This window comes from Hemitrygon akajei, chromosome 18 (assembly GCF_048418815.1).
Source record: "Hemitrygon akajei chromosome 18, sHemAka1.3, whole genome shotgun sequence".
Classification (NCBI taxonomy): Eukaryota; Metazoa; Chordata; class Chondrichthyes; order Myliobatiformes; family Dasyatidae; genus Hemitrygon; species Hemitrygon akajei.
This window is the reverse complement of record NC_133141.1, coordinates 15330087-15357108: the sequence shown is the minus strand read 5'-3', so window position 1 is coordinate 15357108 and position 27022 is coordinate 15330087. Positions and strand designations below refer to the sequence as shown.

Below are 27022 nucleotides of genomic sequence, written 5' to 3'. Positions count from 1 at the left end.
CCTGAAACATTCTCAGTCTACAAGGAGATGAAAGCTTTCCCCTATAATTATATTATCCATTAAATGCACTTTTATCATAACAAAAATTCAGAGGCCTAAAACACACGTGCATCAATATTTTCTGTTCCCTGCCATTTCTCAGCTCAAACCAAACCAACTCGATTCTGTAGAACTATTTGCTAGGCCCAGATTCTTTCCAATTACTGTACTGATGTTGGCCTTTTGGGGAAAAAACAGAAGCTACCTCTTCTTTTCACCAGTCTCTCCCAAATGTCATATTTTATTCCCACCTTCTTTAACCACAGTTAACATTTAACAGTGGGCAAACTGAAGTTACTGCTTCATAATTTAAGAGGACCTGTCTGCATTATGTTGATATCTATTAACCACAGGGAATGTATTACTGTCTAGTGAAGGGGACCAAAAATATGGCTGCCAGCATCTTAATGTTTCAGACTAAGTACTTGCAATCTGCTGCAAAGCAGATCCACTGTGTGTAGTATTTGAGCCAAGCAGCAAAGGGTGTCACCTTCTCCAATACTTAGAAAGTATGCAAGTTTACCCAATCTTCTAACTACAGTTCCATCTCAAACATAACCAAGTAAACCCTGCTCCCACTTGCAAAGTGTGGATGTTCCTCGTAGTCACTGGATATGGCATTCCTCACACCAAAAACTTTTTCCAGTTTATAAAGCACTTCAGGAAAGTGAGACTTTGTTTTTAGGATTGAAAATCGTACATTATTTTCCCCTCTGATCAGAATTGAACATCTCACCTTCTATTGGAGTGCAATTAAAGGACTGAGCAATCTTGTTCCAGGCTTCTGTCACTTGAGTGTTCTAAGGTTAAAAGGAAATCAAGAAAATTCCACTTAAGTAACAATATTCCTATAAAAAGTCAATAAATAAGAACAATTCTGGCTTCCAACAATAATTAATTGTGCTCCAAATAAAACCTCTCAAAGGCAAGTTAGAAATTATAGAGTAAGTTGACTAAAATATAAATATGGATAGAACAATGCTTGGTGAAATCTAATACATACTGCAGATAGGAAAGAAAATAGGTAACACATGTGCACCATGATTGACTTTGAGATGGTCATGGGTGAAAAGTTGAAAAAGTGTTACAAGTCTTAGTTCCATATTTGAAGAAGTTGAAACACAAACAGAAATAAATTATGATTCAACTGTATATTGCTTTGATCCAGCCTTGTCAGATTGCGTTCAGTTACAGGCACTGTATTTTGAAGAGGTTGCATTTTTCTTAGAGTGCGTGCAGTTCAAGTTCACCAGAACATGGGGATTTAAAGGGTTAAGTTACAAAAAAAGGCTACACAAATTCAACCTGTATTCCTTGATCAAAGTGCTCAAAATGTTTTTGGTTTGATTGGATATGGAGAAGGTATATCCTCTTGGGGATGGTGGGGAAGCAATAAATCAAGAACAAGAGAGTAACTTTAACATCAGAGCTAGTTGCTATTAGTTAATAATTATTTAATAGAAATCTGTGAGAGGGTGGGGCGGGTAGAGGCAGAGTTTAGTGAACACTGCAACATAAATTTCAATAGTCTATGTTAAAAATAACAATAAAATGATCCTATATTAACTGCCAAGTCACTTATTAGAGCAAAATGTTTTGTTTTAATCTCCTTTTTCAGTAATCTTACCTGATTGCCAGGCTTCACTAGCCGCAGAGCCGCTTCTGCACAGTAGTGTGCAGCCTTAATGACATCAGCTTTACGACCAGATACAGGCCTATCCTGGAAAACAAAGTATTTTGATAAAGGAAAAGAGAGACCAAATGATAGACATAATCTGAATGCAATACTTTCCAAGAATTATTTATTTTAAACTTGCCAAAACTCTTATCTAAATAAAAATTGGACAATGGATTAGTAGGAGCATCAAAGAAGGAGAAGGCAGGAGAATGGAGTTGAGGGGGAAAATATAAAATCTAAAAAATAATAAAAATAAATACATCAGCCACGATCAAGTGGCGGAGCAGACTCAATGGGCTGAATGGCCTAATTCTGCTCCTATAACATGTAATTTCAGCTCAGACATTCCAGCCAGTTAAGAAGAAACTAGTCTGATAACTTTAAGGAACCAGGCTCTAATGTCAGACCCTGCGTAGCTGCAACAGGCTTTTAGATAAATCCAAACTAAAGTATATTTAATCCCAATTTATGTTTTTATTTTTTTTTTAAAAAAAGAAGTGCTGGGAGCTATCACTGCACATTGCTTTTAGCCAATTCGATACAATTCCATCAACCCCTTAACTAAGATGCAGGATAAGAAAAATCAGAAGTCAGCATCATGCTCCAGTGACGCACTCACTACTTTGACAGTAGTTCAGGCAAATAAACATTTGATGTCTTCAGGAAGTGACCAAAGGTATCCTTGCTAAAATTTGCAGATGACGGGCAAGAAGATAAGTTGTGAAAAGGACACAATGAAACCAAAGGATATATATGCGTGTATATTGAAGACAAGGATGTGTGCTTAACCCCCTGTTCTAATTGCTTACACCTATGACTGTGGCTTTTAAAAAAAAGAGCTTCTTCCTTGCCACTCTTCCATAAGTACCCTTTTTATGCAAGGCCTTAGAGATTGTGGAGCCATGAGCTTCATCTCCAGTTGCAGCCACTGACTGCTGCAGCTCACTCAGTGACTGTTGACATCACAGTAGCCTCTCTTACAAGTGCCATTCTTCTCTGGCAATTAAGTTTAGGGGGAGCCTGACGTAGGCAGTGTGGCTGCAGTTTCATATTTTGCCCACTTTTTCCATGAGGAACTGCACTGAACTCTGAGGTATGTTCAGTGCCTTTAAGACGGTCTTGTACCCTTCCCCAGATTTGTGCTTCTCTATTATCATTTCCCTGATTTGTCTTGAATGCTCTTTTGTTTTCATTTTGGTTTGGTCTGTTGAAAATCTACCACACTGTTGGACCTTACAGAGAGAGGGGATATTTATTCTTATAAATTCATTGAAAACAACAGAGCATCTTCCAATTTTCTACATCAGTAAATTTGGTGAGTCAGTAAAGTAATTCATACATTGCACCTGAGGAAAGTTACCATAGTATTTACAAATGGGATGAATACTTTCTCAGCTTCACAATTTTGGTTTGGAATTTTTCTTTTAATTTGACATGATGCACAATGTTTTGGAGATTAGTTCAAAAATCCTACTTCAATACATCTTAAATTTAAAAAAATGAGACAGTAAAATGTAAAAAATATTTGAAACAGAAAAAGATCCTGAGGAGTCTTGACAGATAAACGTGGAAAGGACAATTCTTCTTATGGGAGAATCTGGAGCCACTATATTAAAAAAAGGGGGTCTCCCGTTTGAGTAAGATTATGTAGCTCTCTGTGATGCTCCAATGTGACAGTTTTGTCATTCTCGTGTTCCCTCAACCTTGAACACCCAATGATCAAATGCTGACTGTTCAATTTACCAAGAGAGTTCTCCTCCGTGATCCTAACCGCAGTTTACATACCACCATTGGCCAACTGTGATCAGGCACTTGAGATACTGCAAGATGCTGTCTCCAAACAAGAAACCATCCACCCCAAAGCATTTCATATCATAGTTAGGTATTTAAATCAGGCTTGTTTGAAGAAATCCTGGCCCAATTACCATCAGCACATAACCTGTGGCACCAAAGGTCCAAACACACTCGACCACTGATATATGAAGATAAGAAATGCCTATCATTCCACGCCCAGACTGCATTTCAGCAAATCTGATCACTTGGCGGTCCTTTTCCCACTTGCGTACAGCCAGAGGCTAAAGAACAAGACTCCAAAGATTTGAAAAAAGAGGTGGTTGCTGGAAGCAGAGGAGTGGCTACAGGATTTCTTCAAATTGGTGGACTGGGCTGCGTCCAAGGACTTATCTGAGGATCTGAATGAATGCCCCATAGTTGTCACAGACTTTATAAACAGGGTCGCAGATGAGTGTGTCCCCACAAAATCATTCAGTCTTCCCCAACCAAAATGAACCATGAGCTCTGCAATCTGCAGAGGGCCAAATCAAAAGCCTGTAAGTCTGACGACCAAGAGAGTTACACGAGGTCTAGGGACGATCTTTATAAAGCTATCTCATGGGCGAAGTGGTAATTCTGAATTTAACTTGAATCTATGAAGGATGCTCAACAACCGTGACAGGGCTTGAATCTCTAACAAAGTGAAATCAAGGGGGAACCTTCAAACTCTCGTAGCCCCTGATAACCCTGTGTTTTCAGTCCAAGGCCAATGCAAGAGCACCCTTCAGCAGGGTGAACCCACAGAAAGCATCTGGCCCAGATGGGGTATCTGACCGAATACTAAAGACCTGTGCTGATCAACTGGCTGGAGCATTCACTGAGATCTTTAACCTCTCGCTTCAGCAGTCTGAGGTTCCAACCTCACCTATACCAGTGTCTTAGAAAAACATGGTAACATACTCAATGACTATCGTCCAGTAGCACTTACATCCACAGTGAAGAAGTGTTTTGAGAGGTTGGTGATGAAACGCATCAACTCATGCCCGAGAAGGGCCTTGGATTCACTCCAATTTGCCTACTGGCACAAGAAGTCAACAGCAGATGCCATTTCATTGGCTCTTCACTCAACTCTGGAACATCTTGACATCATAGATGCCTACATCAGAATGCTTTTATCGACTACAGCTCGGCATTCAATACTACCATCCCCTCAAAACTAATCAATAAGATTCAAGAACTTGACCACAATAACTCTGAGCAATTGGATTCTTGATTTCCTCACTTGTAGATCCTAGTCAATTCAGATTGGCAACATCTCCTCCATGATCTCCATCAGCACAGGTACACTGCAAGGCTGTGTGCTTATCCCCTGCTCACTTTACACTTATGACTTTGTGGCTAAACACAGCTCCATAGGCAAGTTCAAGTTTGCTGAAGACACCACTGTCGTAGACCAAATTAAAAGTGACAAGGAATTAGCATATAGGAGGGAGATTGAAAAATCTGGTTGAGTGGTGCCACAACAACCTCTTACTCAATGTCACCAAGACCAAGTAGCTAATTACTGACTTCAGGAGGAGAAAACCAGAGGTCCATGAGCCAGTCCTCATCGGAAGATCAGAGGTGGAAAGGCTCAGTAACTTTAAATTCCTCAGTGTTACCAATTATGAGGAAAGCACGACAGCACCTCTACTTCCTTAGATGTCTGCAAAGATTCAGCAAGACATCTATAACTTTGACAAACTTCTATAGATGTGTGGTGGAGAGTATATTGACTGGTTGCACCACAGCCTGGTACGCAAACACCAATACCCTTGAATGAAAAATCCTACAAAAAGTAATGGATATAGCCCAGTCCATCACTGGTAAAGCCCTCTCCACCGTTGAATATTTTATTTATTTATATGCAAGGGTAGCTAATAAGGACTGGGAGGTTACTGTGGTTACAGGGGAATGTGGAGTTGAGGTTAGTCAAACAAACCATAATGAATTAAATGGCAAAGCAGACTTGAGGGGCTAAGTGACTAAATTCTGCTCCTAACTCATAGTTACTTATCCGTTGCTTGTCCCAGTTCCAAGAGTGCCCATCACATGGCAACAAACCCATCTCGCCGAAGATATTGGTCACAACATTATACTAAGAATTTTATATTTTAATAACTGACAATGAATTCAAATGCAAACTCAATATAATCAACTTTAATGTACACAGCTGCTGTGAATTTCAGTTTAAGAACCAGCTGGATTAGTGAAGGGGAAAGTAAATGTAGGAGTGAACGTTCAATATTGCTTCAGAATATTATGTAGCTATGCAGCTACTCTGTAGGGCATCTCATTATAAAGGGTAAATACTGATAATCAGACTATCCAAAGTGGGGAATTCCAAAAGAATCAGCACAGAGATTCATAGCATCTGTCTTTAAGAGATCAGGGCCAGTTTACTTCTGAAATCACTGCAGAGTTTTAGTATCAGCATCTTCTGCCAAAAGATGGCCAGAATTAAATTTGTACCCATAATCATTGTGTTGAGCAACTGAACTTAGCCAGTCTGCTACGGAGAAGCTACAAGGAAAACAAGGGGCTCCAATCCCTTGTGTAGACATACCAGTGTAACAGTCACCCTTTCACTGAACAGTTTTAAGCCACAAATGCGAAAGGCCTGGCAATAGATCATTTGCTTTCTCTGTTCCAACCAAGATACAGATTTTTATTTTTAAATTACAGGAGTTAAGTGGATCAACTTGCAAATAAATAAATAAATTGGGGTTTTAAAAAAAATTTTGAATTGAAAATTAATTACACCCGTGCTGCCAAATTTCAGTCTTATTAATCTAAGAAGCAGCCTCATTAACTAGAAGGCCAAAATCATTCCTTTCCAAACAGTTACAACATACTAGTAATAACCCAATGCTTGAGCTCCCAAAATGAACATACCTTACTGACACCAACAATAAAACTGTGGGCCACATTAGCAATAAATCCATCCACATGGACACCCAAATCACTGTTGGGGGAAAACAAAATAAAATATTGCATAAATTACAGCTGCAACTCCCACAGACAATATCACGCTTTTGTGTAGCATTTTCTCAGAATTTTGAAAGCACCCCATCCTGCCATTAGGACAAATACGCAAGAATGAACAGTAGCTTGCTCCAATGCTTCAAACAGTATAAGTGTAAAATCCAAGATTAACCTAGGGTCATTCTTGTAAGTCCCCGGGACCTGATGGTCTGCATCCCAGGGTACTTAAAGAGGTGGCTCTAGAAATCGTGGATGCATTGGTAATCATTTTCCAATGTTCTATAGATTCAGGAACAGTTCCTGCTGATTGGAGGGTGGCTAATGTTGTCCCACTTTTCATGAAAGGAGGGAGAGAGAAAACAGGGAATTATAGCTTGAAGTCAGTGGTGGGAAAGATGCTGGAGTCAATTATAAAAGAGGAAATTACGACACATTTGGATAGCAGTAGAAGGATCAGTCCGAGTCAGCATGGATTTATGAAGGGAAAATCACGCTCAACTAATCTTCTGGAGTTTTTTAAGGATGTAACTATGAAAATGGACAAGGAAGAGCCAGTGGATGTAGTGTACCTGGACTTCCAGAAAGCTTTTGATAAAGTCCCACATAGGAGATTAGTGGGCAAAATTAGGGCACATGGTATTGGAGGCAGAGTACTGACATGGATTGAAAATTGGCTGGCTGACAGGAAACAAAGAGTAGTGATTAACGGGTCCCTTTCAGAATGGCAGGCTGTGACCAGTGGGGTACCGCAAGGTTCGGTGCTGGGACCGCAGCTGTTTACAATATACATTAATGATTTAGATGAAGGGATTAAAAGTAACATTAGCAAATTTGCTGATGACACAAAGCTGGGTGGCAGTGTGAAATGTCAGGAGGATGTTATGAGAATGCAGGGTGACTTGGACAGGTTGGGTGAGTGGGCAAATGTATGGCAGATACAGTTTAATGTGGATAAATGTGAGGTTATCCACTTTGGTGGCAAGAACAGGAAGGCAGATTACGATCTAAATGGAGTCAAGTTAGGAAAAGGGGAAGTACAACGAGATCTAGGTGTTCTTGTACATCAGTCAATGAAAGCAAGCATGCAGGTACAGCAGGCAGTGAAGAAAGCATGCTGGCTTTTATAACAAGAGGAATTGAGTATAGGAGTAAAGAGGTCCTTCTGCAGCTGTACAGGGCCCTGGTGAGACCCCACCTGGAGTATTGTGTGCAGTTTTGGCCTCCAAATTTGAGGAAGGACATTCTTGCTATTGAGGGAGTGCAGCGTAGGTTCACAAGGTTAATTCCTGGAATGGCGGAACTGTCACATGTTGAAAGATTGGAGCAACTGGGCTGGTATACACTGGAATTTAGAAGGATGAGAGGGGATCTGATTGAAACATATAAGATTATTAAGGGATTGGACACACTGGAGGCAGGAAGCATGTTCCCGCTGATGGGTGAGTCCAGAACTACAGGCCACAGTTTAAGAATAAGGGGTAGGCCATTTAGAACAGAGATGCGGAAAAACAGAGTGGTGGATATGTGGACTACTCTGCCCCAGAAGGCAGTGGAGGCCAAGTCTCTGGATGCATTCAAGAGAGAGTTAGATAGAGCTCTTATAGATAGCGGGGTCAAGGGATATGGGGAGAGGGCAGGAACGGGGTACTGATTGTGTATAATCAGCCATGATCACAGTGAATGGCGGTGCTGGCTAGAAGGGCCGAATGGCCTACCCCTGCACCTACTGTCTATTGTCTATTCTTGTCAGTCAAGGCTTGGATAAGGTCACTACAACTTCTTCCATACCTCCGGATTTTGAGGAGGAAGGGAGAGAACAAAAGTGAAGTGGATCATTGTTTCCACTTGGATTAGTGACAAATAACAACTCCTGGAAGATGGGCGTATGAATTTCAACTAAGAAAAGGACAATAGTTCCTGTTGTTCTTTGAACAGCATTTGAAATCCTTTACACCCACCCTAACATTCATACTTGATTTAAAAATCACATAAAAAGATGGCACCTCTGGATTATCTCCCACTCCTTCAGTTCTATGCTGAAATGCCATAGTAAATAAATCATATGCTAAAGTTCTGGAGTAAAGTTTGAACCCAAAATGTTTGATACAGGATGCATGATAAGTTGACATTAAAAGGATAGTATGTACGATTTCAATTGAGAAAGTTCTGAACAATGCACAGCTAGATTTCTGTACAGAAATTTTATTGGAAGTTTTTGATGCTTTCTAAAAATCACATTTAACAGGCCAACATCTAACACAAAAATGTGACTTTAGAGGAAAAAATAGACAAGCATTATTGGCCATCTTTAATTACTCTTGAACGGAGTAATTTGCTAGGCCAGAGGCTGTTTAAAACTAAAACAACCACGTGTCTGGGTTCACTGTGCAAGAATAAAGTTTTCTGCTCTGACATTTGTCTGAGGGGGAAAAAAAAGTATTTTATTCCCTGCTGAGGACACTACAAACTTTACAGTTTTCTGTCAATTGACAAAACTATTTTTTTTGAGAGACCCTACATATCAAATCTAAGATAGCATTCCAGTCTAAAAATATACTTACATTTTAACAAGGTCTTCCTCTTTCAGGACGTAGTCAGGGTCACTCTTAAGAGGAGAGTAGTGGCAGACACAGTTGTTCACTGATATACACGTGGGAAAGGCAATTCCTTTAAAGGAACACAAGCCATTTACTTACAAAAAGACTACTATTGTTAATGTTCAGTCAACTTCATACAGGAAGCATAAATAAAACTAAATAGAAAGCACTAGGCTTCTGAATTTGTTCTAGAACAGGGCTATTGATTCATTGTGGCAACACAGGATCCCTCTGCCTCACCAAACAGATTACAAACTGGATACAAAATTGGCCCTTTTGGCCAACCCTGATGCCAATTTATGCTAATCTCATTTGTTCACATTAGGACCATATCCTCTACGCTTTTCCTCTCTGAGTACCTGTCCAAAAGCCTTTTTAAATGTCATAATTGTATGACATTCATACATGAGGCCCTCAGCCTCATCCATTCCAATGGCTACAAAGTTAGATGGGAGTGTCTGGCTGGAAGTCTGCAACAAGTGTTGAATTGCAGGGATCAGTGTTGAGACCTTTGTTATTGTTTACCAGTGACCTGAAAGGGAGTACAAGTGGTATGATACTAATCTGAAGAAGTCATAAATGTTTGAGTCGTAGATAGCAGAAGTCTGTTAAGGGTTAGAGTTATGAGCAGCGATTACATAATCTTGGTTTATTTACATTGGAATGAATGAGGCTGAGGGGTGACCTGAGAAAGCCCAGAATTCTTTACCTCGGGCAGGGGAACCTAAAGCTAGAAGGTGTGAGTTTAAGGTGAGGGGGAGAAGTTTTTCCCACACAGAGGGTGGTGGCTATGAGGAATGAACTGCTAGAGGAGGAAGTGGAGGAAAATACAATTACAACATTTAAAAAAGGTTTTGGACAGGTGCTCAGAGGAAAAGCGTAGAGGATATGGTCCTAATGTGAACAAATGAGATTAGCATAAATTGGCATCAGGGTTGGCCAAAAGGGCCCGTTTCTGTGTTGTACTTTTCAGATTCTCTATCCAAGGTCAGCAACAGGATACAATACAATCACGACAACTATAGCCAGGACCAGAAGTTTCCCTTAACACATAAGCTGGCATTGTTATCACTTTCACTCTCATAACTACATCTATTTATAGTAAGGTTAAAGAGTACAGGCATTTACACAACTAACACTATGAAGATTAGTTTTTGGAGCAAATTTAACCACCACAGCTTAGCATTGTTATAAAACAAATGAGGAGGCTCCACCACTCTGATGGCTGAGTATTACAAATACTTTGATCATTCATATTATTGTCAAAACAACTTGTATTATGCATGACAGTCCAGCAAGCCTCACAATTCAAGGAGCAAGGACTAAGCTATGGGGAGATGACAGGTCTGAATTAGTCTCACGAGTGTGCAATTTACACAATTGTAACAACAGCTTAACTTCATTTGTTGCAATTTTCTAAATCTTCTACTTCAATATTTATAAAAGATTTGCTTTAGAGCAGAAGTTCCTGAAGCTATTAACACAAAACCACAACAACCTCAAAGTGATCCTTTCTCTCAAGCAATGTGCACTTTAAAAGTAAACTCAGGATCAAGTGTCTCTTACCCTTTTTCATTTCTTTCTCCTTTTTGAAGATTTTCCCCGTTTCCTCCATGATCATTTCATCTCCTTTCTCACACAGGCTTACAACAGATACACCCACCCTTGCTGCATCCACCACCATCTTCAAAACACCTGCAAAGGGACACAATGCATTAACAGCAGCAACATTTGAGCATGATTCATTAATGCCAAGTCTACTAATTCAGTAGAATCTATAGAAATAACACCTGGGGATCTGGATCTGGCCTCTCAAATAATATTATCCAATTCTACCAAGAAACCAGGCATGGAAAGCAGAAACCAATAAAACAAGTTGGTAAGAATCTTACCTTTGCAGTAACTTCATGACTAATAGCAGCACTGCTACAGCCACAGAATGTAAACGTTTTTAAAAAAAAAAAAATATTGGTCAATTCTTGTCTGAAACACTGACAGACAGAAGGACTGGTGAGTAGCTATTGTTGTTCCATTATTCAAGAAGGGAAAGACGGACAATCTTGGAAACTATAGGCCATTGAGTCTCATGTCAGTGGTAGGGAAGTTACTGGAGAGGATTCCTAAGGATAGGATTCATGAAACCACAGCCTAATTAGCCACAGTCAGCATGACTTTGTGTGGGGCAAGTTGTGTCTTACTAACTTGAGTTTTTTGATGAGATGACAAGTATGATTGATGAAGGTAGAGCTGTGGATGTTGTCTACATGGATTTTAATAAGGTGTTTGACAAGGTTCCTCATGGGAGGCTCATGCAGAAGATTTAGATACATGGGATCCATAGTTAATTGCCCATTTAGATTCAGAAAGGGCTTGCCCATAGAGATGGGGTATTGGTCGATGGAACTTATTCTGGCTGGAGATCTATGACTAGTGGTGTTCTGGGATCAGTATTGTAACCTTGGCTGTTCATGATACGTGCAAGAAATCTGGATGAAAACGTAGATGGGTGGGTTAGTAAGTTTGCAGATGATACAAAGACTGGTGGTATCCCGGATAGCATAAATTACTGGTGAAGGATACAGTGGGATATGGATCAGTTGCAGATATGGGTGGGGAAATGGTAGATAGAGATTAACACAACCAAGTGTGAAGTGTTGTGCTTTGGGAGATCAAATGTAAAAAGACAGTACACTGTTAATGGAAAAACGTTTAACAATGTTGATGTGCAGAAGGATCCATAGCTCTCTGAAAGTGATTACACAGACCGACAAGCTGATAAAAGGTGGCATATGGCTTGTTTGCCTTTGTTAATCAATGAATTGAACTCAAGACTTGGGAAGTTATGCTGCAGATTTACAAAACTGTCAGTTTTATTTTAGAGCGAGTACTGCATGCAGTTCTGGTCACCTTATGGGAAGCATGTTGAGGCTTTGGAGGGGTACAAAAGCGGTTTACCAGGACGCTGCCTGGTTTAGAGGGCATGTGCTATAAGGAGAGATCTGATAGAATTGGAAGATGAGAGGTAGAGATAGAGAAGACAGCAGTATCTTTTATTCCCCCCTCACGGTTGAAATGTCTAATACCACAGACCATGCAGTTAAAGTGAGAGGGGCTAAGTTCAAGGGAGATGTGCCGGGTACTTTTTCTTTTATACATAGAGTGGTGGGTGCCTGGAATGTACTGCCTTAGGTGGTGCTGGAGGCAAATCTGAAAGGGGCAATCAACAGACTCTTAGATAGGCATGTGAGTGCAGGAAACTAAAGGATGTGGACAACGTACAGGCAGAAGGGATTAGTTTTGTTCAGCATTTGATTATTAATTTAGTTTGGCACAACATTGTGGACCAAAGGGCCTGTTCCCCTGCTATACTAGTTTATGTTAAATGTTTAAAGAGGTCTTACAATGTAGATATGCTGAGAGGTAAAATAAAGATTGCACTCCCTCTCTAAAATAAATCACAACCCAGCCATCAAGAATTTGCAAACATTGGAACTTTCGTTCTATTGATGAGAAAGTGCTTAGGTAGCAGCCGCACTGCCTCAAAAAAGGCCTGTTCACTGCCATTTCAGGAATGACTCAAAAGGGAGAAAGTTTTACATACATCTTAAAATCTAAAAGAATAAAGTGTGGTTCCTATAATAGCTGAGATGCAGCCACAAAGAGCTTGGCAACTAGGAGCAAATGACAATGGAATTGGAGAAAGGGCAAGCTATGCAGATTGTAAAAGTCAAAAATAAGCTGCACAATTTAAAGTCAAACTATACTTCCCAGTTCATTCAACTCTCAATTTAAAAAACAGGCTGGATTAGTTCAATCAATAAAAAGCACCAGTGAGCAGGCTGTTTTTCTCAAAAGCATCTTTGGAGGTCTTCCTCCACTTACAAAATAAATCAAGGGAATAACAAACAGTCAGATTAGATTTACCCTACTTTTATTATTTAAGGCATAACAGGTTACTTTTCCTTATTCCTGTGTATTTTGGCCATACTACACTGGTACAGCTTAACTAGGAATATGACTAGCTGTGGAACACAAACATTCAGCACTTCACTAAACCCACAGAAATTTGCTATGTCCAGTGCAATCTAGTGAATTAAATTGGCTGAAGACTGACATTTAGAAGTAGGCTGAACAGATCATGAATTTGGCAATTCTGTCTGAATAATGTTGCAAACACTTTAGCCTAATCTTTCCAAGCTTGGAATCTGCCATCATTAAAAATGGGGATGCTTATGAAGCCAACTCCTCTAGCTAATGGCTTTGAGAGCACATTACTATTCAATGCTTTTGACTGCTGCACCTGGCAATGATATGGGGGGGCCAATCCATTAGAGTCTTTAGTTAATAGCAAGACATTTCAGAAATGTAATTCTACAACAGCAAATTATTCCAAGCATAATAGCAGCAACTGTTCCTTGGTTATAGAACACCATGCAGGCCAGCATCTTAACAATGCAAGTGCAATAGTAGACTTGCAGTCTGCTAGCAGAGTTAAAGTTTAAATGCTGGTTTTGTGCCAGTTGCTGCGCTGCTTCGACCAAACAAAGCCAAACCAAAGCAAGATGATCCCCATGACACAGTTTCACACCAAAGTCAAAGTCAGACAGCAGAATCGCTGCCTCATTAGCTGTAGTAAATACTGATAGGATGGAAAGAGAAAGGCACGACTGGTTTAAAAAAAATTACAGCCTCAAGATAACTGTTTTACTTTTGTTGTCCGTAAGTATCTAGCAATCATGAGGACAATGGATCCAGACTGCCCAGTATCCCACTTTCTTGATCTCGACAGCTGACCTAAAGCTCACTCAAAGGAATGAAATCAAATTTAAATCCAGCACCATCCTGCTCAGTTCTCAAACCACTCTATAACTGGATTTCTTACACAGGAGGAGGAACTGACCAGTCACCCACTTTCTGATTGGTAACTTGCAACCAGAGTGAAGAAGGAGACATCTTTCAAAAACGTTGAGACTTTCCACTTCCACCATCCCTTCCAATTACTACATAAGTGTGACTAGGATGTGCCAGACATACTTCTAGTTCATGATTATGCCAGTACAGTAATCAATAATCACTTACACCACAAGTAAGGGTTACAGCAGGTGCAACTTCAAATAGACAAGGGCATCAAGGCAACTCCTCAAAACCTAACCCCGAACCAAAATTAACAATTTGGTAAAATAGGGACAGACCCAAGACTATAGCAAAAGGCAAATCACATAAACTTTGTTTCAGTCATGCTTGAGATTGCATGTTAATTTACTAATGATCATGCAAATAACGATCTTCTCAATAGTATCACTAGGCACTCAATACTGGGGATGCTGGCCTGGGAGAGGATAATGATACTGGTTTTCTTATTTCAGTGAATCAAGAATTTTGCCAGGACTGTACTAGTGTATCTTTCTGGTACAGCAAGGTGACTACGAGGTAGTTCAGGTCTCAGATGCATACAAGAGGAGAGCTCATTGCCATCCAGCAGGGAATTAGTTTGACAAATGCGAGGACTTGACCTTCAACTGTAAAAAGACATGTTAGTACATTGAAAGGAGTGCTGAAGTTCTTTTGGATTTATCACTTTTCTTGAAAGTGGTCACAATTACAGTATCTGAGGTCCTCTGTTAAATTTCCTTCTCTGCTGAGAATGGCAAGATTGCAGATTCATCACCAGCTAGAGTTTTCTACCAAGGGCTCTAAGCTGCAAAACGTGTACCCCCACATACAGGTTAAGAGCAAGACCATGGAAAACGTGGACCACTTCCCAACTCTCAGGAGCCACCTTTTGTTAAAGGCACAAATAGATGCGGGTGCTGAAGTCACTGGAATGGAAAACCACAATCTTCTGATTCAAAGATTCCATTCTACTCTCTGCTCATTACTAAAGAACATGTACAATTGAAATATCATACGATCACCTAACCACGTGCACTTAGTACTGAATTGGAACACGTGTTATGTGATTAAACTCCAATGTTCATTCCTAAATATCACTCTATAGCAACTCCAACCCATTAAAGTTGTACTTTTACAACTTTAAGTAGTGAGCAATGAAGAAGGGTTAGTTAGCAATCTTGTAGTGCGAGGCCCCTTGGGTAAGAGTGACCATAATACGGTGGAATTCTTCATTAAGATGGAGGGTGACATAGTTAATTCAGAAACAAAGGTTCTGAACTTAAAGAAGGGTAACTTTGAAGGTATGAGACGTGAATTAGCTAAGATAGACTGGCAAATGATACTTAAAGGGTTGACGGTGGATATGCAATGGCAAGCATTTAAAGATCGCATGGATGAACTACAACAATTGTTCATCCCAGTTTGGCAAAAGAATAAACCAGGGAAGGTAGTGCAAGGGAAATTAGGGATAGTATCAAGTCCAAAGAAGAAACATACAAATTAGCAAAAAAAAGCGGCACACCTGAGGACTGGGAGAAATTCAGAGACCAGCAGAGGACGACAAAGGGCTTAATTAGGAAAGGGAAAAAAGATTATGAGAGAAAGCTGGCAGGGAACATAAAAACGGACTGTAAAAGCTTTTATAGATACGAGAAAAGAAAAAGATTGGTCAAGACAAATGTAGGTCCTTTACAGTCAGAAACAGGTGAATTGATCATAGGGAACAAAGACATGGCAGACCAATTGAATAACTACTTTGGTTCTGTCTTCACTAAGGAGGACATAAATAATCTCCCGGAAATAGTAAGGGACCGAGGGTCTAGTGAGATGGAGGAATTGAGGGAAATACATGTTAGTAGGGAAGTGGTGTTTGGTAAATTGAAGGGATTAAAGGCAGATAAATCCCCAGGGCCAGATGGTCTGCATCCCAGAGTGCTTAAGGAAGTAGCCCAAAAAATAGTGGATGCATTAGTGATAATTTTTCAAAACTCCTTAGATTCTGGATTAGTTCCTGAGGATTGGAGGATGGCTAATGTAACCCCACTTTTTAAAAAAGGAGGGAGAGAGAAACCGGGGAATTATAGACCGGTTAGTCTGACATCGGTGGTGGGGAAAATGCTAGAGTCAGTTATCAAAGATGTGATAACAGCACATTTGGAAAGAGGTGAAATCATCGGACAACGTCAGCATGGACTTGTGAAAGGAAAATCATGTCTGACGAATCTTATAGAATTTTTTGAAGATGTAACTAGTAGAGTGGATAGGGGAGAGCCAGTGGATGTGGTATATTTAGATTTTCAAAAGGTTTTTGACAAGGTCCCACACAGGAGATTAGTGTGCAAACTTAAAGCACATGGTATTGGGGGTATGGTATTGATGTGAATAGAGAATTGGTTGGCAGACAGGAAGCAAAGAGTGGGAGTAAATGGGACCTTTTCAGATTGGCAGGCAGTGACTAGTGGGGTACTGCAAAGCTCAGTGCTGGGACCCCAGTTGTTTACAATATATATTAATGATTTAGACGAGGGAATTAAATGCAGCATCTCCAAGTTTGCGGATGACACGAAGCTGGGTGGCGGTGTTAGCTGTGAGGAGGATGCTAAGAGGATGCAGGGTGACTTGGATAGGTTAGGTGAGTGGGCAAATTCATGGCAGATGCAATTTAATGTGGATAAATGTGAGGTTATTTTGCCAATTTTCCTGATGCACGGTAGATTCCAAATTTTGGTAGCCTTTCACTATCTGGCCCAAGTGGTGGCAGAAAAGAGACTGCAGATGCTGGAAATCTGTTTCAATATACAGAAAATTTGGGAGGAACTTTAGATCAGGCAGTGACGTTTTGGGCTAAGACACTTCATCAGGGCTGCTTAAGTACTGATGAAATATCTCAACCCGAAACATTGATTGTTCATTCCCCCCCCCCACCCCCCCCCCCCCCCACAAGGGTGCTGCCTGACCTGCTGAGTTCCTCCAGCATTTTGTGTGTGCTGGCCCAAGGTGAGATAGGACACTAACCACTAGTCAGGAGAGCTGGGGAGATGCTGGAGAGAATGTATGCTTAAGCAAGACCAAACCTGTCCTAAATTCCACTTGGTCATGAAGATGTGACAAAAAGGAAGTTTCCTGCTTTCTTCTATAAACAAATGAAAAACAGTTAACCAAAGCCAAAGTCTTGATCAGTAACATCGACTGTACTTCCCCCCCCCCACCCCACCCCCACACCCATAGATGCTGCCTGGCCTGCTGAGTTCCTCCAGCATTTTGTGTGTGTTGCTCAGATTTCCATCATCTGCAGATATTCTCCTGCCTTAATCAGTATGTTTCAATTACAGAATGTACTGGAAAGGAAAAGATTTCAGTTTACATATCATCTTTCACAATATCAAGACAGCCTGAACTACTTTTTAGCCAATGAAATTCTGTTCTTGTTGTAATTAGAAAACAAGCAGTCAACTTGGCCACAGTGAGCACTGACCAAACAATCCATTTTTCCTGACAATGCTGCAAGATAGGACACCAAGAACAACTCTCAACTCTTCTTCAAAATAGAGCCACAAGACCTTTTTAAAATTAAACATACATCCCCAGAGAGCAAATTGCAATCAATCTAATGCTTCATTTAAAGAACAGCATGTCCCATACAAATAGCTGCAATGGGATCATTCTACTGTAGCTTTAAACTAATGATTTTTCCCTGAAAACTGCTGGTGGAATAAATTTCCAGGCACCCTACCTAACTCAGCAGCCAGATTGAGATACAACATCTGACAATGACTAACTTACCAATTTGATGAGCCCCTGCCTGTAACATCCATGCATAGATGCTTTCAGATTCAGATTCAGAATCTTGATGCTTTCTGCTTGCAAACAGGAGACTCCTTTCTTCTGATTTAGACACAGACAACTATAATCTTGTTTCACCACTTCTGGCAAGATTAGCACAATGGAGACTGAGTGCCAAACCTAGGCATTCTCTGTGAAGTAACTCTTTCATGGGAATCCAGCTCAAACCAATATTGTGAACCTGCTAACGGCTTAAGTTTCCCATTCAGATAATATGGCCAAATTAACTATGAACATCAGAAAGAACATCAAGGAAATTGGGCTCTCAGTTTGCAACAACTTCAAAAATTCAATGCAAATGACTTGTGCTTTGGAAATAAGAATAAAACATGGTCTCCAAAGAATAAAATGCAAAAAGCACATTACACCAAAAACCTAGATGTTCCAATAGTTTTATCTGATCCTACCATCCTGTCTAGTAAAATTAATAGACTTACCGAACTGCAAACCTCAAAAACATAGCCTAGGAAAAAAAATGAAAAGCTTTTCTGACAGCACAACTTGAGTGTGGTTAGTGATTTTTCTGTTCCGTTTTGTGCAGAAAGCATTACTTTTGCAAGCAGGGTGTTTATTGGCAGCAAGGCAATAAGGCTAATAATTAAATAATGAATTTTGACCAGTCAATTTTGCAATAATTAATTATAGACAATAAGGAAAGTTTGCACTTTTATGACTCTACAATAAACTTCCATCTCCACATGCTAAGTAGGAACCTTGTCAAAAGCTCAATGTACAATGTTAACTCGCAAACCTCTGCACAAGTTCTGAAACTACACTGTATAGTTTAAAATTTTTAAAAAAACACACAGCAGACATCTGCAGAAAGAGAAACAGGTCAAATATGCTGCCTGTACAGCTGAGCTTTCCCCAGATATTCTGTTTTTATTTCAGATTTTTATGTGTAATTTAAACCTAGTTGGGACAATTTCACGGATAAGTGTCAAATCTTACTAGCAACATACATCTTGTTTAAAAATAGATTATTTTTCCTTATAAAACAAGTCGCATTCATCTACCCTCAACACAGAATAAACTATGTGCCATTAAGGTTAATTGGGAGCCTATGCTGAGTTCATGATCTGAGACGGCCACAATTAGCCTCGCCACAAAGGCTTAGGATTAATCACCTCCTACTGCCGACGACTTGGTAAATCCCAGATCGGATCGCATACGATAACCATATGTTCTAATAGCCATTACCATACCCAATCAAGTCTCCACAAGGGAAAGTGGAGCTATGGCCCAAAAAGGAATCAAATATCTGCAGCAGTAAATACAACTGAAACATATTTAGGGGGAAGAATTCCTATCTGTCCACAAACGCTACAATGTTGTCTAAGAAGCACGAAATGTAGAAGTGCAGTGAGAAATTACTGCAGTTAACACTTGCGGGAAGAGAATAAGCGCGCTGAATGCTGACAGCCGCCAGACTCAGGCTCTTCGGCCCATCGCCTCGTGGCGAGACATCTCGAGAAACGGACACTTCTGAGGAATCTTTCTCAGCCACTGTGCCCTAACAGGGAAGAACGAGGTTAGGACCGAGCACAAGGTGGCTCAGAGAGGCAGGGAAGGAGAGAGGTAGCCCCATTGCCAAGGCCCGTTCGCTCCCCACGTGCCCCACATGGTAGCACAGCGGTTATCTCAAATACCACATCGAAGGCAGCACCTGTTGCTTCAGGTCCCGTCTGCTCACCCAAGAGCCGCCTTATTCCCCAGCTCAACCCCCGGACTCACGATTCGCGATGTCACCGCCCATCTTGTACTTGGTGACCACCAGGTCCTCAGCGATCGTCTGCTCCTGGCTCTCATCGTCCGACATCTTTCCCTCCTGTTACCCACATTCCCCCGCGGGCGCCGCGTCCTCCCCGTCACCAGCCAGCTTGTGTGCCGCGGGTTTTGTGGAGATTGTAGTTCGACTGCAGCATTCACAATGTTAGTGACAGACAATGTAAACTACAACCCCCAGAAGGTACTGGGATATATCACGCATGCGGACTGGAGCGTTCTGCCACACCGACCATTCACTGATTTTTTTTGGTGTGTTGTTTTGTGGGAGTGAAGTGCTACGTTCCTTCCCGCCCGCCCAACACCATGTGGCGGAGTGGAATAAGTAACAAACCGTTAGAGGGACTTAGACATTAAACGGGTTTGCGTATCAGTTGGCCACGCTTATTACTAAATCCTCAAATTGACAGTTAACACAGAGAGTAGCGCTACACCAGAAAAGTGGGTCGTTTTAAAATATTCAGATATAAATTGGAAACTACAAGTTATGAATTAAGAAAAATCCTGCGTTTTGACAGTGTCATTCAGAAGTACTCAAAGTGCTCTCCAGTCGATTAGGTACCTTTGAAGTGCAGATTTTTGTCGTTATGTGCGAACATACACAATTGTACCCACCAAGATCTCATAAACAGCAGTGTGGTGACCTAAATAATGTGTTGAGAGGATGTTTCCATTAATAGGCAAGTCTAGGAATCCATGAATACAGCCTCAGAATAAAGGGACATCTGTTGAAAACTGAGACAAGGAAGAATTTCTTCAGCTAGGATGGTATGAAATTTGTTGCCATAGAGGGCTGTGGAGGCCAAATCATTGGGTATATTTAGAAACAGAAAATAGGTGCAGGAGTAGGCCATTGGGCCCTTCGAGCCTGCACTGCCATTCAGTATGATCATGGCTGATCATCCAACTCAGAACCCTGTACCTGCTTTCTCTCCATACCCCCTGATCCCTTTAGCCACAAAGGCCATATCTAACTTAAAGCAGAGAATAATCGATAAAAGGGTTAAGAAGGAGGATGAGAGGAGACATGATAGAGGTATACAAGATATTAAGAGGAATAGACAGAGTGGACAGCCAGCGCCTTTTCCTCAGGGCACCACTGCTCAATACAAAAGGACATGGCTTTAAGGTAAGGGGAGGGAAGTTCAAGGGGGATATTAGAGAAAGGTTTTTTACTCAGAGAGTGGTTGGTGCGTGGAATGCACTGCCTGAGTTTGTGGTGGAGGTAGATACACTAGTGAAATTTAAGAGACTACTAGACAGGTATATGGAAGAAGTTAAGGTGGAGGGTTATATGGGAGGCAGGGTTTAAGGGTCGGCACAACATTGTGGGCCAAAGGGCCTGTACTGTGCTGTATTGTTCTATGATACAGGGAGAATAGGATTATAAAAGAATCAGCTGTGGAGAAGACTCGATGGGCTGAATGGCCTAATTCTGGTCTTATAATTTATGGTCAAATAAATATAGTTCTGAATAGCAATTTCTAATCTGAAAGATATTGAATAGGTTACACCTCAACATGACCAGAGCCTTGCAGGACTTCATCTAATGCTGGAGAGAATCTAAAATTGGCTTGACAGAAGGATGAAACAAAAAAAAAGCAAAAATAAGAAATGTGTTAAACAAAATAGGCAATAAATACATGGGCAAGTATGAAATAGGTTAAGAGTTAAGGAAAATGTTAAAAGGTCAAATTTAAAAGTAGTATATTTTCTTGCAAATTGCATTTGGCAACTAGGTGACTGAATTAACATTACAAATAGTTGTAAATAGTGATCTAATTACTATTACAGAAGCATGGCTCCAGGATGGCCAAACTTGGAATTTAAATATTACAGGGTATTTGACACTTAAGGACCAGTATGAAGGAAAAGGAGCAATGAGACCTGTTAATAAGGGATGGCATCATGATGTTGGCTCAGCAGATGGTAACATAGAATCAGTTTAGATAGAGCCAAAACAAAGCGGGGAGCAGGAAACATTGGTGGGAGTTGTTTATAGGCCTCTAAACAGTAGTCGTGATGAAGTGAGCTCCATAAATGAGGAAATTAGAGATGTATATTTCAGCAATATATGAACCATGGTTAAAAAAAGCTAATCTTTAGGGAATGAATTCCAGAAATATAAAGCAGAATGGATTTCTGGATCAATCTGTTGAGGAACCAACTTGGAAACAGATTATTTTACATGTAACACTGTACAGAAAGGGTTAATTGTACAGAGGCCCCCCCCCCACTCCAAAGAAAGTGACAGAATTTTACGTGAAGTTGGGAAAGTGATTCGGATTGACAGCAGAATCTTCAATCTAACCTGAAGGTTGGCTATGGTAGATTAGGAAACTACATGAACGATGGGTTGCATTTAAGTCAATAAAACAGCATTTGCAGCAAATACACAGACTTTAAGGCACATCAGCAAAAATTAATTATAGAGTCATAGAGCACTACAGCTGTGGTTTAATACACAGCAAAGATTCCAGAATTGGTTCAGAAGTCAGTGCCATTTGTTTCAGAATAGATTGGCATTAGAGGATTGGTGTAGAATTGTTTTTTATAGTATTTTTCTTGTAGTTGAACTTTACTGTGCTTGTTTATAATTTTTTATAAAAATCACCTATAAATGTGTAATTGTTCTAGTAATTGTAGTATAACTGTATTTTCTGGAAGCTTCTCGGTTTTTCTGTAGCAGGAGTCACACCAGTTGAATCTGGCTATTTCATAGGTTACATCTTATCAATGTAATCTGCCTCATCCCTAGTCAGAATATTAAACAACTACAATTTTTTAAAAACACAAAATGCTGGCAGAACTCAGCAGGCCAGACAGCATCTATGGGAGGAGGTAGTGACGACGTTTCAGGCCGAAACCACGTCGTCACTACCTCCTCCCATAGATGCTGTCTGGCCTGCTGAGTTCTGCCAGCATTTTGTGTTTTTATTTATTTCCAGCATCAGCAGATTCACTCGTGTTGCCTTTGACTACAATTTTTTTCCCCTCCTTTCTCTGTTCTTAATAAAATGGTCATGACCACCAAATTTCATGCCCCATTCTCGACTCCCAAAGTGCCTCTGGATCAATAGGCGCAGCACAGTAACATAGTGGTTAGTACAACACTTTACGGTACAGGCAACCCAGGTTCAGTTCCCACTGCTGCCGAGAAGGAGTTTGAATGCTCGCCTCCTGACCACGAGGGTTTGCTCTGGTTTCCTCCCACAGTACAAAGACATACTGGTTAATTGGTCCTTGTAAATTGTCCCATGATTAGGCTAGGATTAAATTGGGGGTTTGCTGGGTGGCACTTTACCTTCATTAAAAAAAAAATCACCAGATCCAACATCAGCTGGAAGCATTCTGACTCACAAACCAAGAGATCATCGGCCCAGGATCAGCTATCATAGAACTCTTCAGTTCAGTACTGGTTGTGGCAATTTGTACTCAACAGTCCTCAGTTTTCTGCCTCAGTATTGCATTCAGTGGCCACTTTATTAGGTATACCAAATAGGTATGTTCATGGTCTTCTACTACTATTAACCCATCCACTTCAAGACTCGACCTGTTGTTCATTCAGAGATGATCTTCTGCACACCACTGATGTAACAGGTGGTTATTTGAGTTCCTGTCACTTTCCTGTCAGCTTGAACTACTCTGGCCATTCTCTGGTCTCACTTATTAACAAGGGTTTTCTCCCACAGAACCATCACTCACTGAATGTTTTAGTTTCCACACCATTCTCTGTGAACTCCAGAGACTGTTGTGTTTGAAAATCCCAGGAGATCAGCAGTTTCTGAGATACTCAAACCACCAACAATCATTCCACAGTCAAAGTCACTTGCATCATATTTATTTTCCCATTCTGATGTTCAGTCAAAACAACTGAACCCATTGACTATATTTGCATGCTTTTATGCATTGAGTTGCTGCCACATGATTGGCTGATTAGATATTTGCATTCATGAGCAGGTGCACAGGTACCCAATAGTGACCATTGAGTGTATAATGAGCTGTGGAGTCCTCTATCATGATTATTGCCAAGGCTCACAAATGAAGAATGAGCAAAAGAGCACAGCAGTGCAACACTATTACAGCACCAGCAACCCGAGTTCAGTCACTGTCACTTTCCTCCAGGTGCTGCACTTTCTACCCACATCCCAAAGATGTGGGCGTCAGTAGGTTAATTGGTCACATGGGTGTAAATAGGCAGGGCAGCTAATTGGGTCAGAAGGCCCCCATTACTGTGCTGTATCTCTAAATTTAAAAAAAAAATCAATTAAATTAACAGCACATTACCCATTGGCACCAATTTACTGAAGAGAATTAAATAAAGTTAAAAGGACATTTTTTGGCCTCTTTCCCAAAGGTTAAGTGCTAGCCAAAGCAGCAGATTTCCTGTGCACATTGCCTCATAAGCAAGCTACTCTCCCATTACTGTGCAACCATTATTTTACCACAATATAGAATAAGCCATTCTGAATATTATACACCAGAACATCAGAAGCAATTGTACAAACTGTACATTGTTTCTACATCTCTTGAACTGAGTGGACAGATTTGCCTATTCTGCCTGATGAGTGTAACACCTCTATTTCCAGTGACTATATTAAAATCATACTATTTGCATATATTTTTTTATCAAACATCAGATACAAATATCACAGTTGTGCTACTGTTGGGTAGAAAATAAACAGGTGGCTTTAATATATAGCTATTATTTTTAAATCTCTAATTACAAACCTGACATATTAAGACATGATGACATTGCAATTCAGTTTAATACTATATATTATTTTTTTTTTTTAAAAAAACACCAAGTCACAAGTACTGCTATGCAGTGAGAATTCATTAAATATCTTTTTGAAGAACATGCTATCTTCCTGACAATTCACAGCAGAAACTGGATTATTTAGGCAAATTTTGTACACTGGACACAGTAATTATCAGGAAGTTTCTTTTTGATGAGCTTTATTTATACATCACATGTATGTCAAAACAGTGAAATGTGTCAAATCAACGAGGATTGTGCTGGGTGCAGTCCACAAGTGTTGCCAGCTACGCTTCCAGTACCAACATAGCCTGCCCACTTACTAACCCGTGTGTCTTTGGGACGTGGAAGGAAACCGGAGCACCCAAAGGAAACCCACATGGTCATGGGGATAAAGCACAAACTTCTTGTGGGCAGTACTGGGAATTGAACTCCAATCAGTGATTGCTGATGCTAGAAAGCTCTAACCACTACGCTACCATGCAACCCCCTTAAATTAAAACTTCTATGCAGCAAATTTACCTTCCCTGATCCTTATAGCTGAATTATCCTGAATTCACAGGAGCTGCTAATCATGAGATTACAAAGACAATAATGTAAGCAACAGCTTATTACTGCCAATTAGAAAGTGGCAATGGCTGAAATCTTCCTGGCAGCAAATCTCTGCTAGCCTATTGATCATAGGGAAGAGACTAGGGGAAAAAAAATGAAAAGTTCCTGTTCATTCTTACAAAAATAAATTTTGGGTTTTGGACACATCAACAGTCTCTTGACATCCCACACCCACACATACATCCACAGCCTTTTGTGGAACTTTTCTGGATCTTCAATACCTCTTTGTGATTCATTCCTGAATTAGCTTGTTCTTAATTACCTCACCAGATGAAGTGATCTCTGGGCATCTATCCTATCAAATCTCTTTACCAATTAGAACACCTTGATTCAATCACCTCTCAGCACAAGCAATTGAGCCAAAATATGCAAGCACTTCTCAAATTTAATACCATCATCCCTGCAAAAACTAGTCTATAAGCTTCAAGTCCTTGGCCTCAATAACTCCTTGTGCAATTGGATTCTTGACTTAGACCACAAGTCATAGGAGCAGAATTAGGCCATTTGGCCCATCGAGTTTGCTGCACCATTCAGCCATGGCTGATTCTCTACCCCCCAAATCAGCCCCAATCCCCAGCCTTCTCCCCATAACCTTTGATGCCATGGCCAATCAAGAACCTACCAGTCTCTGCCTTAAATACACCCAATGACCTGACCTCCACAGCTAGCTGCCTGTGGTAACAAATTCACCATCCTCTGGCTAAAGAAATTTCTCCACATCTGTTTTAAATGGATATCCCTCTAATCTGAGGCTGTGCCCTCTTGTCCTAGACTCTCCCACCATGGGAAACATCCTTTCCACATTTACTGTCTGGGCCTTTCAACATTTGAAAGGTTTCAACAAGATCACCCCTCATCCTCCGAAATTCCAGCGAATACAGACCAAGAGCGATCAAACATTCCTCATATGATAACCCTTTCATTCCCAGAATCATCCCCGTGAACCTCCTCTAAACCATCTCCAATGCTAGCACATCTTTTCTTCAATGAAACCAAAACTATTCACAATACTCAAGGTGAGGCCTCACCAGAGCATCAGCATCACATCCCTGCTCTTGTATTCTAGACCTCTTGAAATGAATGCTAACATTATATTTGCCTTCCTCACCACCAACTCAACCTGCAAGTTAACCTTCAGGGTTTTCTGCACAAGGACTTCCAAGTCCCTTTGCATCTCAGATTTTCTCCCCATTTTGAAAATAGTCTGCACATTTATTTCTACTGCCGAAGTGCATGACCATGCATTTTCCAACATTGTATTTCATTTGCCACTCTTGCGCATTCGCCTAATGTCTAAGTCCTCCTGCAGCCTACCCGTTTCTTCAACATTACCTGCCCCTCCACCAATCTTCGTATCATCTGCAAACTTGGCAACAAAGCCATCTATATCATTGATATACAGCATAAAAAGTTGTCCCATCACCAACCCCTGCAGAATACTAGACACTGGCAGCCAACCAGAGAAGGATCCTTTTATTCCCTCTCGCTGCCTCCTACCAATCAGCCAATGTTCTAACCATGCCAGTAACACCATAGGCTCTTAACTTGGTAAGCAGCCTCATGTGTGGCACCTTGTCAAAGGCCTTCTGAAAGTCCAAAAATACAACATCCACTGCATCCCCATTATCTATCCTACTTGGAATCTCCTCTAAGAATTCCAACAGGTTTGTCAGGCAAGATTTTCCCTCAAGGGGACCATGCTGACTTTGTCTTATCATGTCCTGTGTCACCAAGAACTCCATAACCTCATCCTTAACAATTGACTCCAACATCTTCCCAACCACTGAGGTCAGGCTAACTGGTCTATAGTTTCATTTCTGCTGCCTCCCTCCTTTTGTAAAGAGTGGTGTAACATTTGCAATTTTCCAGTCCTCTGGCACCAAGCCAGAGTGCAATGATTTTTGAAAGATCATTACTAATGCCACCACAATCTCCACCTCTACCTTTTTCAGAACCCTGGGTTGCAGTTCATCTGGTCCAGGAGGCCTATGTACCCTTAGGTCTTTCAGCTTTTTGAGT

General features: G+C 40.7%; 1 protein-coding gene across 1 annotated transcript in view; it reads right to left on the bottom strand.

The window, feature by feature from the left end:
* Window positions 1-19735, bottom strand: part of pa2g4a (proliferation-associated 2G4, a) — a 31358-nt gene extending 11623 nt beyond the window's left edge. Inside the window, exons 1-6 of the mRNA XM_073070943.1 lie at window positions 19582-19735; window positions 10678-10806; window positions 9076-9181; window positions 6425-6494; window positions 1667-1759; window positions 776-839 (exon numbers count right to left, since the gene is read on the bottom strand). Coding sequence (XP_072927044.1) covers window positions 776-839; window positions 1667-1759; window positions 6425-6494; window positions 9076-9181; window positions 10678-10806; window positions 19582-19666 — 547 coding nt within the window. The 5' untranslated portion in view covers window positions 19667-19735. The remainder of the gene's footprint in view (window positions 1-775; window positions 840-1666; window positions 1760-6424; window positions 6495-9075; window positions 9182-10677; window positions 10807-19581) is intronic.
* Between the last annotated feature and the right edge of the window lie 7287 nt (window positions 19736-27022).